General features: G+C 42.6%; 1 protein-coding gene across 1 annotated transcript in view; it reads left to right on the top strand.

The window, feature by feature from the left end:
- LOC307189570 (putative ATP-dependent RNA helicase DDX60) overlaps positions 1–13,004 on the top strand; it is a 113,364-nt gene that overhangs the window by 43,476 nt on the left and 56,884 nt on the right. The window contains exons 21-26 of the mRNA XM_079927755.1: positions 1,678–1,782; positions 2,330–2,524; positions 3,395–3,636; positions 5,573–5,731; positions 9,706–9,853; positions 11,210–11,362. Coding sequence (XP_079783881.1) covers positions 1,678–1,782; positions 2,330–2,524; positions 3,395–3,636; positions 5,573–5,731; positions 9,706–9,853; positions 11,210–11,362 — 1,002 coding nt within the window. The remainder of the gene's footprint in view (positions 1–1,677; positions 1,783–2,329; positions 2,525–3,394; positions 3,637–5,572; positions 5,732–9,705; positions 9,854–11,209; positions 11,363–13,004) is intronic.

Raw genomic sequence — 13,004 nt, 5'->3', positions numbered from 1 at the left:
AAATACGTTTGACATAAAACCTTGTATAAGTTTAAGGGGTGCAGCATGTTGATTTGATATATTTATTTTGCAGTGTGTCTGCCACCTGTGTCAAGTCTGAGTCTTCATCCCTTTTTTTTCTTTAACATCTTTTACTTTTTAAAATTTATTTATTTATTTTTGGCTGCGTCAAGTCTTCGTTGCTGCGCGCAGGCTTTCTCTAGTTGTGGCAAGCGTGGGCTACTGTTCGTTGTGGTGCGCGGGCTCTTCATTGCAGTGGCTTCTCTTGTCGCGGAACACGGGCTCTAGGCGTGCGGGCTCAGTAATTGTGGTGCACGGGCTCAGTAGTTGTGGCTCGTGGGCTCTAGGGCGCAAGCTCAGTAGTTGTGGCGCACGGGCTTAATTGCTCCACGGTATGTGTCACCTTCTCGGACCAGGGATAGAACCCATGGCCCCTGCATTGTCAGGCATATTCTTAACCACTGAGCCACCAGGGAAGCCCCGCATCCCTTTTTTGTGGTGGGACAATTAAGATCTAGTCTCTTAGCATGTTTGGTGTTCATAATACAGCTTTGTTTTCTGTAATCACCATACTGGGCATTAGCTCTTCAAGACTTATTTATCTACTAGTTTAAAAAGGTTTAAAAAACCTGTACTGATGTATTTATCTTGTTTGCTTTTAGCACAGTCTGTAAGGTGGCAGGACAGATATTTTGATCCTATATTGTAGATGAGGAACTGGCATTTAGAGGTGGAATTAGAACTAGACCTTCTGATTCAAACTTGATTGCACTTTCCATCCTACTAAACAATTTTTTTCAGCTGTATTGTTTGGGGTGGCTTTTTTTAGCCCAGAACTTCCAAACCTGAGTTTCATAACTTAGTAGCTGTTTACGAAAACAAGTTTCTTATTGTCAAATAATTTTGGAGAAATCTGGATACTGTAGCCCCTTCTTGGAGATTTAACATTTCCAGTGAGAGCCCTTGAGGAAGCCTATTCCTAGAATAAAACCCCCCTGTCCTCAACTTTTCTTTTGAAGAAAACCTGCCAGCGTCTCAGGGATCATAGTTTCACAGGCAGTGGATTCGTAGCAACAGTGGTTGAATCCAGTAGCATTTACTGCAGTAAAGGGTTTTGGAGAACAGGAATTTTTAATTTATATTTTAAAATATTTGTGGAAAAATAATGACGTGGATATCCAGAAGGCTTAGCAGAACCAAGTCAGTAACCTGGGGAGAAGTTTCCTTGAGTGTCGTGAAGGTGACCTTCAAGTTATCATAGGACTTGAGAAAATCAGATTTGCCCCTTTTAGCCTGGCTTGGTGCTCAAAAGCCAGGAATCATATTCATAATTAAATCAGTTCCACTTCCAGTTACAGGGTGGAGGCTGTGTGTTCTTGTCGAAACTGAGTCCACAGATCTTTGAGCCTCCCAGCCCTCATAAGAGAATTGGCTCAGCTGAAACCTCTTAGGAAATATAAAAACCTTTCGGTGGGCTTTTGAGTTTTTTTCTCTCTTGGTAAATCAGGGACACTCTCGGTTAGTATTTTGTTTGCGCTGAGCCATTACTGAGCATGTTAGATCAGTGCTGTTTTCAGTGTCTTTGGGTTCATGATAATGAGTGATGCTGAGGCAGAGGATGGAACGTCAGATGGAATAGAAGGAATATTAAATTTTTCAATTTTATTTTAAACATAGATTGAAAAGTTTGGATTCCCTTCTGATCTTACCTTTTCGCCTCGAGAAATGATCCAGCTTTATGATACCATGTTTGAATTCTGGGAAGGTTGGCCCAGGGCTCAGGTAAATAGTAATTCTGCAATTATTTTGAATTGATTGAAGTGGATGGTACCTGCTGCTCACAAAGACAAGCTCTCACTCTTTCTAATCACTTGCATCTGATCTTTGAAAGTTACCTGTGGACTCTTTGCAAAATAAGGTCGCCCCTTCTCTAGACAGCCTTCCTCCTGACGGTCTGTGTTTTCCTGTAACTGGGTGGAATGCCCCTGAACTCCTGAGCAGGCTTCCTCTTTCACTTTCTGTGATAGGACAATCCTTTCATCTCCCCTCCTATGTGCTGGGTCCTGGGTTTCTGTTCCTGCCTTTCTCTCTTCTCGCGCCCCTCCCTTCTCTCTGTCCATCTTTGTTCATCTCCTGTTTGGTTTTGCTGCACATTCTGCCTTAAGAGTTCACCATCCTATTAGGTTTACACACCAGAAATGTTGGGGAGATAGAAGTTCATCCTCTACTCTCAAGACGCTTGTAATTCTGTTAGTGAGACATATTGCTGAGAAACACTTTTGGATTTTCTTGCATGATTTTATTGAATTTTGTGGTATTCCTTTTCAAGGAGTTGTGTCCGGAGGAATTCGTTCATTTTAAGAATAAAATAGTCATTCGAAAGGTGGATGCTAGAAAGTATGAAGAGAGCTTAAAGGCAGAACTGACGGGCTGGGTGAAGAGCGGTCACGTCCAGGAGGTAATTATCACACATGTTTTGGGTGAAGCACCTCTGTGTTCTTGTCCCCTTGAGTTGTGCTGTGCAGTCATTACTATTTTCTGTCTTTCTTTAATCTTCAGCTTCCATTGTAGGATTTTCAGTTGAGCACGAAGTCCAGTGATTCTGAGATAGACTAGAGAGAGAGAAAGGACCTATGTCCTTGTCTTGTCCTCTGTCCCTGCCCTGGCGTGTGCTCCACGTTCTGAGGGATGAGGACAGAGGGGCCCTTTCCTGGTCATGATGCTCGGGAATCACAGTGACAGCAGCTGAGGAGAGCTTTTCATCCCTTTATCTCTTTTTCATCTGGAAAGTTTTTTTTTCTTTTATGATTTTTATTTTAATTTGTAGGAACTATTTTTGTATTACAACCTTAGTCCGGGGTCGTATGAGTTACGAATATTTGTTTTAAGTAAGTTGCTGGTCTTTTTATTTTGGAGTTTGCTCTGTTGTCACATATTAAGGTTTCTGATTTTGGGGGTGTGACATATATTAGAGTTTTCTCAGGTGAGTTTTTCCCATTCTATTTTAACTAACCTCCTGCTCCTATATAATTATATTTTATTCCACTTATTTTGTCAAGAAAAACCTTTAAAATGTATTTGTAAGTGATACGTGATATAGAGAGAAACTTATATCATGTATATATATGTTACATGATGTAGAGAGAAACTGATTTACCCCACCTCCTGCCATGTAGTGGAACCAGCATCATTTACCAAATGACCTCTTCCTGACTGATTTGTGTTGCCTTAAAAAGTTGCATGTTAAATTGCACGGGCGCATGTGCGTGGGTATTACTGTTTATCTTTTTGTTCTCTCGTATATGATATATAAATGTTGATTTATATATTTCTTTGATGGTTCTTTTGCAGTGTTTTATTTTATACTTTCATTATTTTTGTTTTTGTTACATAGTCTAATAAAGAACCACAGAAATATAGATTAGATAACTATGAAAATGTTTTAGCCAGAGGCAGGAATTCATGTCTTCGTTACGCAGAATTTACAATAATTTTCTTTTCACTACTACAGGCCAGAATGGTCCTGAGGAATCTTCGTCCTCCTTCGGTGGTTAGTTCAGAAAACATGGCACTTATGTTTCCACGTCTTGTTGAAAAGCTAAGACAAATGGAGAAGTTACCTGCACTGTTTTTTTTGTAAGTCATTTAATTTGTTTTTTGTTATAATTTGTATTAGATGCATTCTTTTAAGTAGAGGGAAGTTACACAAATTTGACTCTTGTAAAATAGTGTTCAATACGATTTTTGGTGCCCTTTTGTTATTAGAGTGCTGATTTAAAACTACACCTTTCTAGTTTAGTTCTTACAAAAATAATTTTACTTGTGCTGTTACATATCACCTTCTTTATTTGGTTTTCCTTCTCCATTTCTTTTTCTCCTTTTACTCTAAACTAGTGTATTTTTAATTAGGTCTTGTTAATTTTCAGTCAATACCTAGGTTTTTTACAAAAGAGATCGAATGTTTATGCACACAATTACCCCACATAAAATTAAAGTAGCCTTGCAATATGCTAGTTTAAATCCCAAGGTGCCAGGAAGTCTGGACCATATGTCCCTAGGTATTTCCATTTCAAAAGGTATAAAGCCCAGACTCTGGAGACTTTTCTGGATTGTAGAGGCCAGTAACCCCTGGGTTTACCTGGTCCCTAGAAAGAAATAGTCACAATCCAAGAAGTTAGGATGAAAACCCCCGATTCTCTCCATCCTGCGTAAAAGAGCAAAATTTTACTGTACGATCTCACTTGTATGTGGAATCTGAAAAAGCCTTACTCATAGAAACAGAGTAGATTCGTGGTTTCCAGGGACATGGGGGTGAGAGAAAGGGAGGAGATGCTGGTCTAAGGTACAGACTTCCAGTTATGTAATGAATAAGTCCTGAGGATCTAATTCCATCATGGTGACTACAGGTAACAATACTGTATTGCATACTTGAAAGTGGCTAAGAGTAGATTTGAAATGTTCTCACCACAAAAGGAAAGAAAGGTAACTTTGTGAGGTGGTGGTTTTGTGAACTAACCTTATTACAGTCATCGTTTTGCTATGTTTACCTTTATCAACTTGTCATGTTTTGTATAACTTAAACGTATGCAGCGTTATATGTCAATTATGTCTCAATAAAACTGAAAACAAAAACACACAGAGAAAAAGCAAAGGAGGCACTAAAATTCACAGAAGATTTGGCCGTCAAGAAATCTGACTTATTTCACTAACCATAATATTCTCTAGTGAAATAAGTCAGACAGAGAAAGACGAATACTGTATGCTATCACTTATATGTGGAATCTAAAAAATAATACAAATGAATGTGTAAGTAAAACAGAAACGGTCACACAGACATAGAAAAGAAACTTACGGTTACCAAAGGGAAGAGGAAAAGTGGGGAGGGACAAATGAGGGGTTTGGGATTAACAGATGCAAACTACTATATATTAGATAGGCAACAAGGACCTACTGTATAGCACAGGGAATGATAGCCCTGATCTTGTAATAACCTAAATGGAATAGAATTTTCAAAAATACTGAGTTACTATGTTGTACAACTGAAACTAACATGATATTGTAAACCAACTATACTTTGGAAGAAAAAATATCTGGACTTACATATATTTATCTAACACTAAGGGTCTTTGATGCTGTTACAAGACAGACCTAAAGAGCAGTGGAATTAGACACAAGAACAACTACAATAACAATAAAAATAAATAAAAAGGAGTAAAACAATTTTTTCTCACCTCTTAAGAGAGGAAGAAGGAACATCTCTCTTCTGTAAATAGAGAAAATCCATTGTTATCTGTTCCTTGCCTGTGGCGTGCCTGACCCCTCTTCCAGGAGAAATCTCTGGGGGCTCTGCTTGCCATTGCCCCAGGGGGGGACTTCTTGTTTCCTGTAAGGCGGTTAATGATGGGTCTGCCGACCCAGAACACCTCGTGTGCCTGTTCAGGATGAAGCTCATAAAAGTGGAGATTAAAAACTCAACAGCTGTGTGTCAGGATGACAGCAGTGGATGGCTATATGACTGAATTGTATTTATCACATTAATTTCAAGGCAAGCGTTCTTTTCCTTTGTTTCCAGATTTAATTTAGGGGCTGTAGAGAGAAGCGCTGGAAGTGTGAAAAGGTTCCTAGAGATAAAGCAACAGAGCAGAAGGTCCCTCAAGGCTGATAAGGAGGCCTATGACATGGAGAGCAAACTTCGAAAAGTTAGAAAATCCCTTGAGACACAGAAGACAATGTGAGTATGTGACTCAACACACTGGTGGTTGGAAGGCTGAAATACATCACAGGTCCCAACAGGAATGTACACTGGGCTATGCAGACATCCTAGCTGTCCCTTATTTGCAGGCCGGTTCTGTGCTTCGGAGAACTGTGTGTGCTCCTGGCTCCTGCCTTGTTCTCGGTGTCTAATTCTGATGACTCTGCGTCTGAGATGCGTCTTTCCTTCCTCCCACCCTCCCATCCTCAGTGGCAGCCTGGTCTGGATGGGCCCGCATCTTCCTCGGGCGATCACAGAGGTCTTCTTCTTGGACTTGGGAGCTCCGAGGCTCACCACCCTGCGGTGTAGCTGACACCACTCTTGCTGACATTCTCATTGATTAACTTACCCACACTCACTGTTCCTTCTCCTGGGCCATTGTTGGTGGACCACCATCTTTGGAGTTTTGCCCTCACTTTTTCAGATCACGTCCTACTACTCTCATCCTTCAATACTCAATATTTACTCTTCTCCCTGCGTGCCACGTCCTCCTGCACTTTGCCGTGACATGGCCCTTCTGCCTTGAGGTCCCTCCTTCCTGCTCGCCCCCAGAGCTTCTGCTCATGAGTTCGCTGTGCCTCTCTGAAGCTTGCCCTCATGCCCCACTTAGATTTAGTGCCCTTTCTCCCGGGCTCTTGCTACGCTGCAGTATTTAGTAGGTCGATTACGATGTGTTGCTGTCTTATTCCTAAATCGTTAAGCTCTCTCACAGCAGGGACCGTGCATTTTCCTCTTTTTATTAATATGTCCAGTTGTTATCGAATGACTCGGGTCCTGATTCTCGCTGGACTCGATTACGTACTCACAGATGTCGGCAGAAAGGAAAGGTTCCTTTAATCAGGATGCCGGCAATGTGGGGAGATGGTGGACTCAGTGTTCCCCCAAAACCACCTCTGAGATTCTGTTCGGCCATGGAAGTTTTAAAGGGAAGGAGGAGAGTAATCTCAGTTAATCACTGAGATGGGGGGTCAGGGTCATCGCCGTCCCCCGCTGTGTGCAGGCTCGTGGAATCCTCGTCATCTTCCTCTAGGTGTTCTCTCGATCACGCCGTTTGTTGGGGAGATTACTGAAGGGGAAACTTGGGAAGAGATCTGGTCACCTGTTAATTACTGACTCTTCTCTCCTCCTTCTTTGATCTGCAGAAAGAACCGATATGTTAGGCAAAGTATTGCGTGATCTAAAGACTTGAAAGGTGTACTTGGGCCGGAGATGAGTAGAGCATGGGGTGCCTGGTGAAAAGTCACGATGCAGCTCTGCTAAAGTGACAGGGAAAGGGGCTTCCTGCTGAGGGCGGTTTCCTGTAAAGAGCTGCTTACACAGTCTTAACACATTGCTTGGCAGGTCACAGCTGGTCCATAAATATTTTGCAATGATTGGTAGTTATTTCCCTGAAAGTTGAAACAGCTTTTAGAGCTTCTCGGGCTCAGATTTTTCACATTCTGGAGCAGGTCAGAATTTCCTGCTGACACTTCTGTGTCTCTTCCTTCTGCCTGTCATGCTGTTTCCCTGGAAGTGATGGTAGGTGTCAGCCTTTTCAATCACTAGACAGCTTAGACACTCAGACAGCTTTTCTTCAGGACGCTGGCAGTCACGACGTCACGTTGCATTAGTGACCAACAAGCCAAGCTTTAAAAATAAGACGAATGTTTTCGTGAACTAAGAATGCTGCTGTCATATCTGTAAACAAAGGATGTTGCAGCCAGCAAGCCTCCACTTTCCCCGGCAGCGCACCCTGAGGGGACTCAGGATGGGAAAGCACAGGACACTGGCCCCAGAGAGCTGAGGTGCACATCAAAGGAACGATTCCAGTGAGTCCAGACTTTGCATCTTCTCATACACAGAAAAGCGCTAAATTCCTTAAACTGGAGGTGTCTGGTTTTCTTTAATTAGCAGTGATCCTTTGATGTTCGGACCACCTGTTCTTTGTTGCAGAAACTCTTGTGCGTCCTGGCTACTCCCATCACCTCCTCGGAGCAGTCTCTCAGAGTTATCTGAGCTGCTGTCTCCTGGGCTTGAAGTCCTAAGAATGTCCACCGAATAGAACGTAATTCTCAACTTCTAGGTTGTGCATTTTCTTTCCGTCAGCATTTTCCTACCTCGTTCAGCACCATGATTACACTGAGGGTGTTGGGACCCTTGCCCTGGGCCCTGTGCTTCAGAGAACCCCAAGCCGGCCTCCCCATCTGCAGCCATTCCCTTAAAATGAGGAGTTGGTGCAGCTCAGGAGACATCCCTCTGGAGCTCCCTCTCACCCTTGAGATTTCTGGTGGTTACGGAGCTTTATTTGTCGGGGTAGGAGGAGGTTGTATTTTATCTGAAAGTTTGGTACCTCAATTTAAAACTTAGAAATCCGTAGACAACAGTATGGGGGCCTCCGTTAGCCCTCTGCCTGTGCTGGTCCCGGCATTGCCCCTGGAGGTAAAGGGAATGTCCCAGGAAGTGAGTTGGTGGCACGTCTGCTGCTTGGTCTGTATTTCTCACCCCTGAAATGGAGTTAGACGGGACACTGGTTAGCACATATTCTCATATTAGGAGCTGTCTTATGTGCAAAGGCGAGAGTGTCGACTGAAAAAAAAAAGCACAATCTAAAAGTTGAGAATTAGGTTTTATTTGCTGGACATTCTAAGGACTTAAGCCCGGGACGCAGCCTCTCAGACAGCTCTGAGGGGCTGCTCCCAAGAGGTAAGCGGGGAGCCAGGATGTAGAGGAGTTTTTGCAACAAAGGCCAGGTAGTCGGAACATCAAAAGATGACTCTTAATTAAAGAAAACCAGACATCTCAAGGTGTTTAGCACTTTTCAATGTATGGGAAGATGCAAGAGTCTGGGCTCACTGAAATCATTCCTTTGATCTGCACCTCAGCGCTGGGGCCAGTGTCCTGTGTTTTCCCATCCTGAGTCCCCTCGGGGTGCACCACGGAGGCGGGCTGCAGAGGCTGCGGACTTGGCGGTGGGCAGCCCGTGGGTCTCCGTCCTGAGTCCCCTCAGGGCTCACCGTCGGGGTGACTGTAGTGGCCTGATGGCTGCAGCATCCTTTGTTTACTGATATGGCAGCAGCTTTTCTCATTCACCAAAGACAAACCAAGAAAGGACGAGAGATGTGGGTGTCTGTGAAAGGCAGTTCCCATGGAGTGATGGATAATGCGCTTTGGTGACTGAGTCCAAGCCAGTGTTTGTGGGGCAGTGTCTTAGGCCAGATTCCCCGCAGAGATCTGAGATGGGACCTCATGGAAGTGATCTGTTGAAGGGGTGTGCTTGAGCGGGACCTGCAAGAAAGCGACGAAGCAACAGAGGGAAGGTGAAGAAGAGGCGTAAGGGTGTGGTGTTGCTGGAATATTGCTGACCCCGGCCAACCGGGAGGCCTGGGTGCACTGCAGGATCGTGCCAGCGTGGGTGGAGGGGGCTGTTTCGTGTACCTCTTATCAGTCAGGTACTGGCTGGGGGCCACGTTCCCAGTCCCAGGAGGTGTTGTAACCTTATAGGCATTTCTTGGGAGCTCTTGTCAGCAGAGGGCAATTCTGCAGGGGATGGTGTCGCCAAGAGCCCTTGGCAACCAAACTCAGAGCTGCTGTAGCAGGAGGAGAGAAGGAGGAGAGAAGGAGCTGGCCTGCACTCGGCCATGTGGAGCCGGGGGCACCCACCTTCCTCCAAGCCTGTGAAAGAGAAAATGCTCATCACTTTAGCACGGGACGGGGGGGTCATATTGGGAGAACTGGATTTGGCAAGAAGGATGCTTAGAGTAGGAGGAAGGGAGGGGAATATTCAGACACAATAGGGGACTTTTCTGATGAGGGGCCACCAGTTCCAGAGGCTTCCGAGGGAGAAGGTTGGTTCAGGGTGGTCTGGGGGTATGTAGTAGTGCATGTCTGGGTGATGAGGGGATCAAGGATGTCCCGGGCTTCCTATGGTGGCCACATGTGGCCATTCATTACTTAAAATTTGTTTTTATAAACAGAGATAAAAGAAGCCAGACAAATCCCAGAAAAATGGATCAAAGCCTAATCCTTGAAGCTGAACATGCTAATCTCCTCAAGCTTCTTGAGAAGAACTTGGAGATCCCTGAGGACTGCACATATGCTGATCAGAAGGCCATAGATGCTGAGGTGAGCCCTTAGGATGGAGCAATGCTCCTGGAAATCATTTCACACTCCCGCTACTACTGCGCAGCTCCAGACGCTGCTGGGTGTGATACCTCAGTGCCGTCGCTTCCAGAATAGAAACCCTTGTGCGTGGCCTCTGTCTGTACCTAACCCTGAGGGCTCTGCAGAGCATGTTTGAAGAAGACAGGATTAGGTTTGTAGAAGATTTCTTGCTTGTTAATAGTTAACCCCTGGGGGTGGCTGCCCTTCCGTTATTTCTTCCTGCAATACTGTTTTTCACAGCCTGAATTCTACGCTCCGGTCTCACACGCCTCAACCGAATATTTCGGTACATGTGGTCCAATACACTTGAAATAATATATACACAGTTTCTCTAAAGCTCAGGATTTCTGTGTTATAGTCAAAACATGCCACCAAAAAGACATTGAAATATCTAAATGTGGTATGCCGTTTCTTCTTCAAAATGTTTTATGGTGCAAATAATGCATGCGTTTGGTAGACGAATTTGAAAATACAAATTAGTAACAAGAAAAGCCATGCCAACCGTGGGGAGTAATCACTGCCCTTCTGGATGAACCTTTCATGTCTTTGTGACCACACACACATGCATGCACACGCATACACGCACACATACATGCACACACACATACATACATACACACATAGAGGCATATGTCTGTGTGTGTATATGTGCATTCTATTGTATACATTCTTTTGTAAATTTCACGGTTTCCTCCTTTTCGAGAACCATCATCATTTCGTGGGTCCTTGATATCCCATTGTGCAGTTGACTCTACATGGAGGGTATTTTGCTTTTGGATTTAGGGTTTGGGGTTTTTTCTTTTCTTCTCTCTTTCATAAGCAGTGTTTATTTTAGCACATAAAACTCTGCATGCAAGTGGATTTCCTCCTTAGGGCAGGGATATTTTTAAGGCTATCTGTGACCAATTTACAGTGAGAAGGAAGCCTTCCCAGACCATGTAAGGTAAGGAACCTGCTCTGCTTGGAGAAATCCCTCTCCCCAGGGAGAACTCCTGGGGCTGATCTGACCTCCCTCAGGCTGGAGCGGCTACACTCACACCTCCTCTGGGGATTGTCTACTGCTTGGTCAGTGCTTCTCACCCCTGAAATGGGGTGAAACAGCGCGAGACATTCTGCTCCAAGACTTTGGAACATGTCTGATAGTTACTGTTGTTCCCATAAAATGTTTTTTACATGTAGAGTTAATTTCAAATAATTGGCCTCATTTAGCTAAATTATTATATAGTGTGCCTGTTATTTTCATTTCACCATTTTAAATTCTGATTTAAATTCAAATTAGATAAGAGACGATCAAAATCCCTAAAACTCTTCTTTCAGACTTTGCAGAGGGTGTTTGACCGAGTGAAATTCTCAAGGAAAGGCGCCGAACTGAAGGCTTTGGCAGCAAGAGGGATTGGATATCATCACAGCTCTTTGAGGTTCAAAGAAAAGCAGTTAGTTGAGATTCTTTTTAGGAAAGGATTTATTAGGGTAAGTAAAGTTCTTCATTTTATAACTTGAAACTCTGTCTATATGAAGCTGAGCACCATAACGAATGGAAAATAACCATTTTTTCCAATCTAATTATGTCTTTTTTTTTTTTTTAACATCCCACGATACCACTGCATTTTCCATCTCATTTAGTTGAGGGAGGGGGTGTGAAATCTCTCATTCAGTTTATCTCTTTTTCGTGAGATTCAAGTATCCCTTAAACAAGTACTGTTCCAACTATTTCCAACTATGTTTGAAATACACCTGTGGCGATCTAGGAATAAACGCCCACTTTTCATTTATAATGTTCATGGCATTTTGTCAGCTGTTCGTGTGATTTTGGCTGTAAATCTCTTTTCATGGGTGTGGAGGACATTCAGGGTAGCATTTCGATCAGATCTTTTCCCGGTGTACTAGGAGAAATAAGAACAAGGATGTACTCTTCCGGGGGCCAGCTGCATGGCTCGGCAGACTTTAGCGGTACCATCCTCATACTCTGTCCTGTCCCTGGTGGCGGACAGGAGGAAGGTTCCCTGAATCACTTGACACCCAGCCCTTGTTACGTATTTGGTGTGTCCCATAAAGATGTGAGGGGATCCTCTGGATACATTCACAAAGAGGGTTTATATGATTTCCTAGTTAATTTAGACGTTGAGTAATATTTTAAAATAGACCCTGACTTTTTCTGATTTGCCACATTAATTTTTTGAATTATGTACATTATATTTGTGTGTGGTGGGGAGGGGAGAGATAGATTCTGTTACTCTAGGGAGTATCGTTTAATCTTAATAAATAAATCTTGAAGAAAATCTGACATCCTAATTTAAGGGTAATTCTGTAATCTGGAAAAAAACCCAAAATGTATCATTAACAACGTTGTTTAGCTTTTTTCTTAACTAATAACAAGTTATTTATTTATTTTAAAAGTCAATAACCAGAAACAAAATTTTTTACATGATTATGAATTGAGGTAAGGAGGCACAACTATTTTGATCAGCATATCCTGGGTCTAAAATAGTATCTTAAATAGTAGTTGCTCAATTACCAGTAGCTTAGTAAATGGATAACTAGATCCCGCTAGGCAGAGTACTGTGGAAACAGAGATAGCTTTGTTACTGAGAACACATTTTTCAAAAGGTATTTATTCTAGTTATAGTATAAATTTAATGTTTTTTCTTTTCCCATTCATGTTCTTATTGAAGAACTTTATAAAAATAGTTAATAAATGGTGTGTTTCATTTTGACAGAGTATCGATATCAGGTTCAGAATAATTAAAGAAAATTATTCCGTATACTTCACCATTAACCTCAACTATGACTTTATGATAATCAATATAAATAGAAATAACAATTAGAAATACCCAGCATTATATGAAAAAAAAATGAGTAAAAATAGATTATTTAAGAAACTGTAAAATTTTCCCTACTCCTTTTCTGGTCAGTTATTATGGCAATTCAGGGAAAAAGGTGAAACTTAATTTGCTCTATTACTTAGATAATTTATTTCCATAGAAATAATCTTCACAGATAAGTTATAGTGGGTGAGGCTGGCCACTGCCCATAAGTGGGTCTATAACAGTATTATTCCCTGTTGTGGGAAGTTCCCTTTCTAGTCATTTATTACAGAGTATTTCCTGAGCAC

The sequence above is a fragment of the Stenella coeruleoalba genome (genome assembly GCF_951394435.1).
Source record: "Stenella coeruleoalba genome assembly, chromosome: 7".
NCBI lineage: Eukaryota > Metazoa > Chordata > Mammalia > Artiodactyla > Delphinidae > Stenella > Stenella coeruleoalba.
The sequence above is the reverse complement of the archived record's forward strand: the minus strand, read 5'-3'. Positions and strand labels throughout refer to the sequence as shown.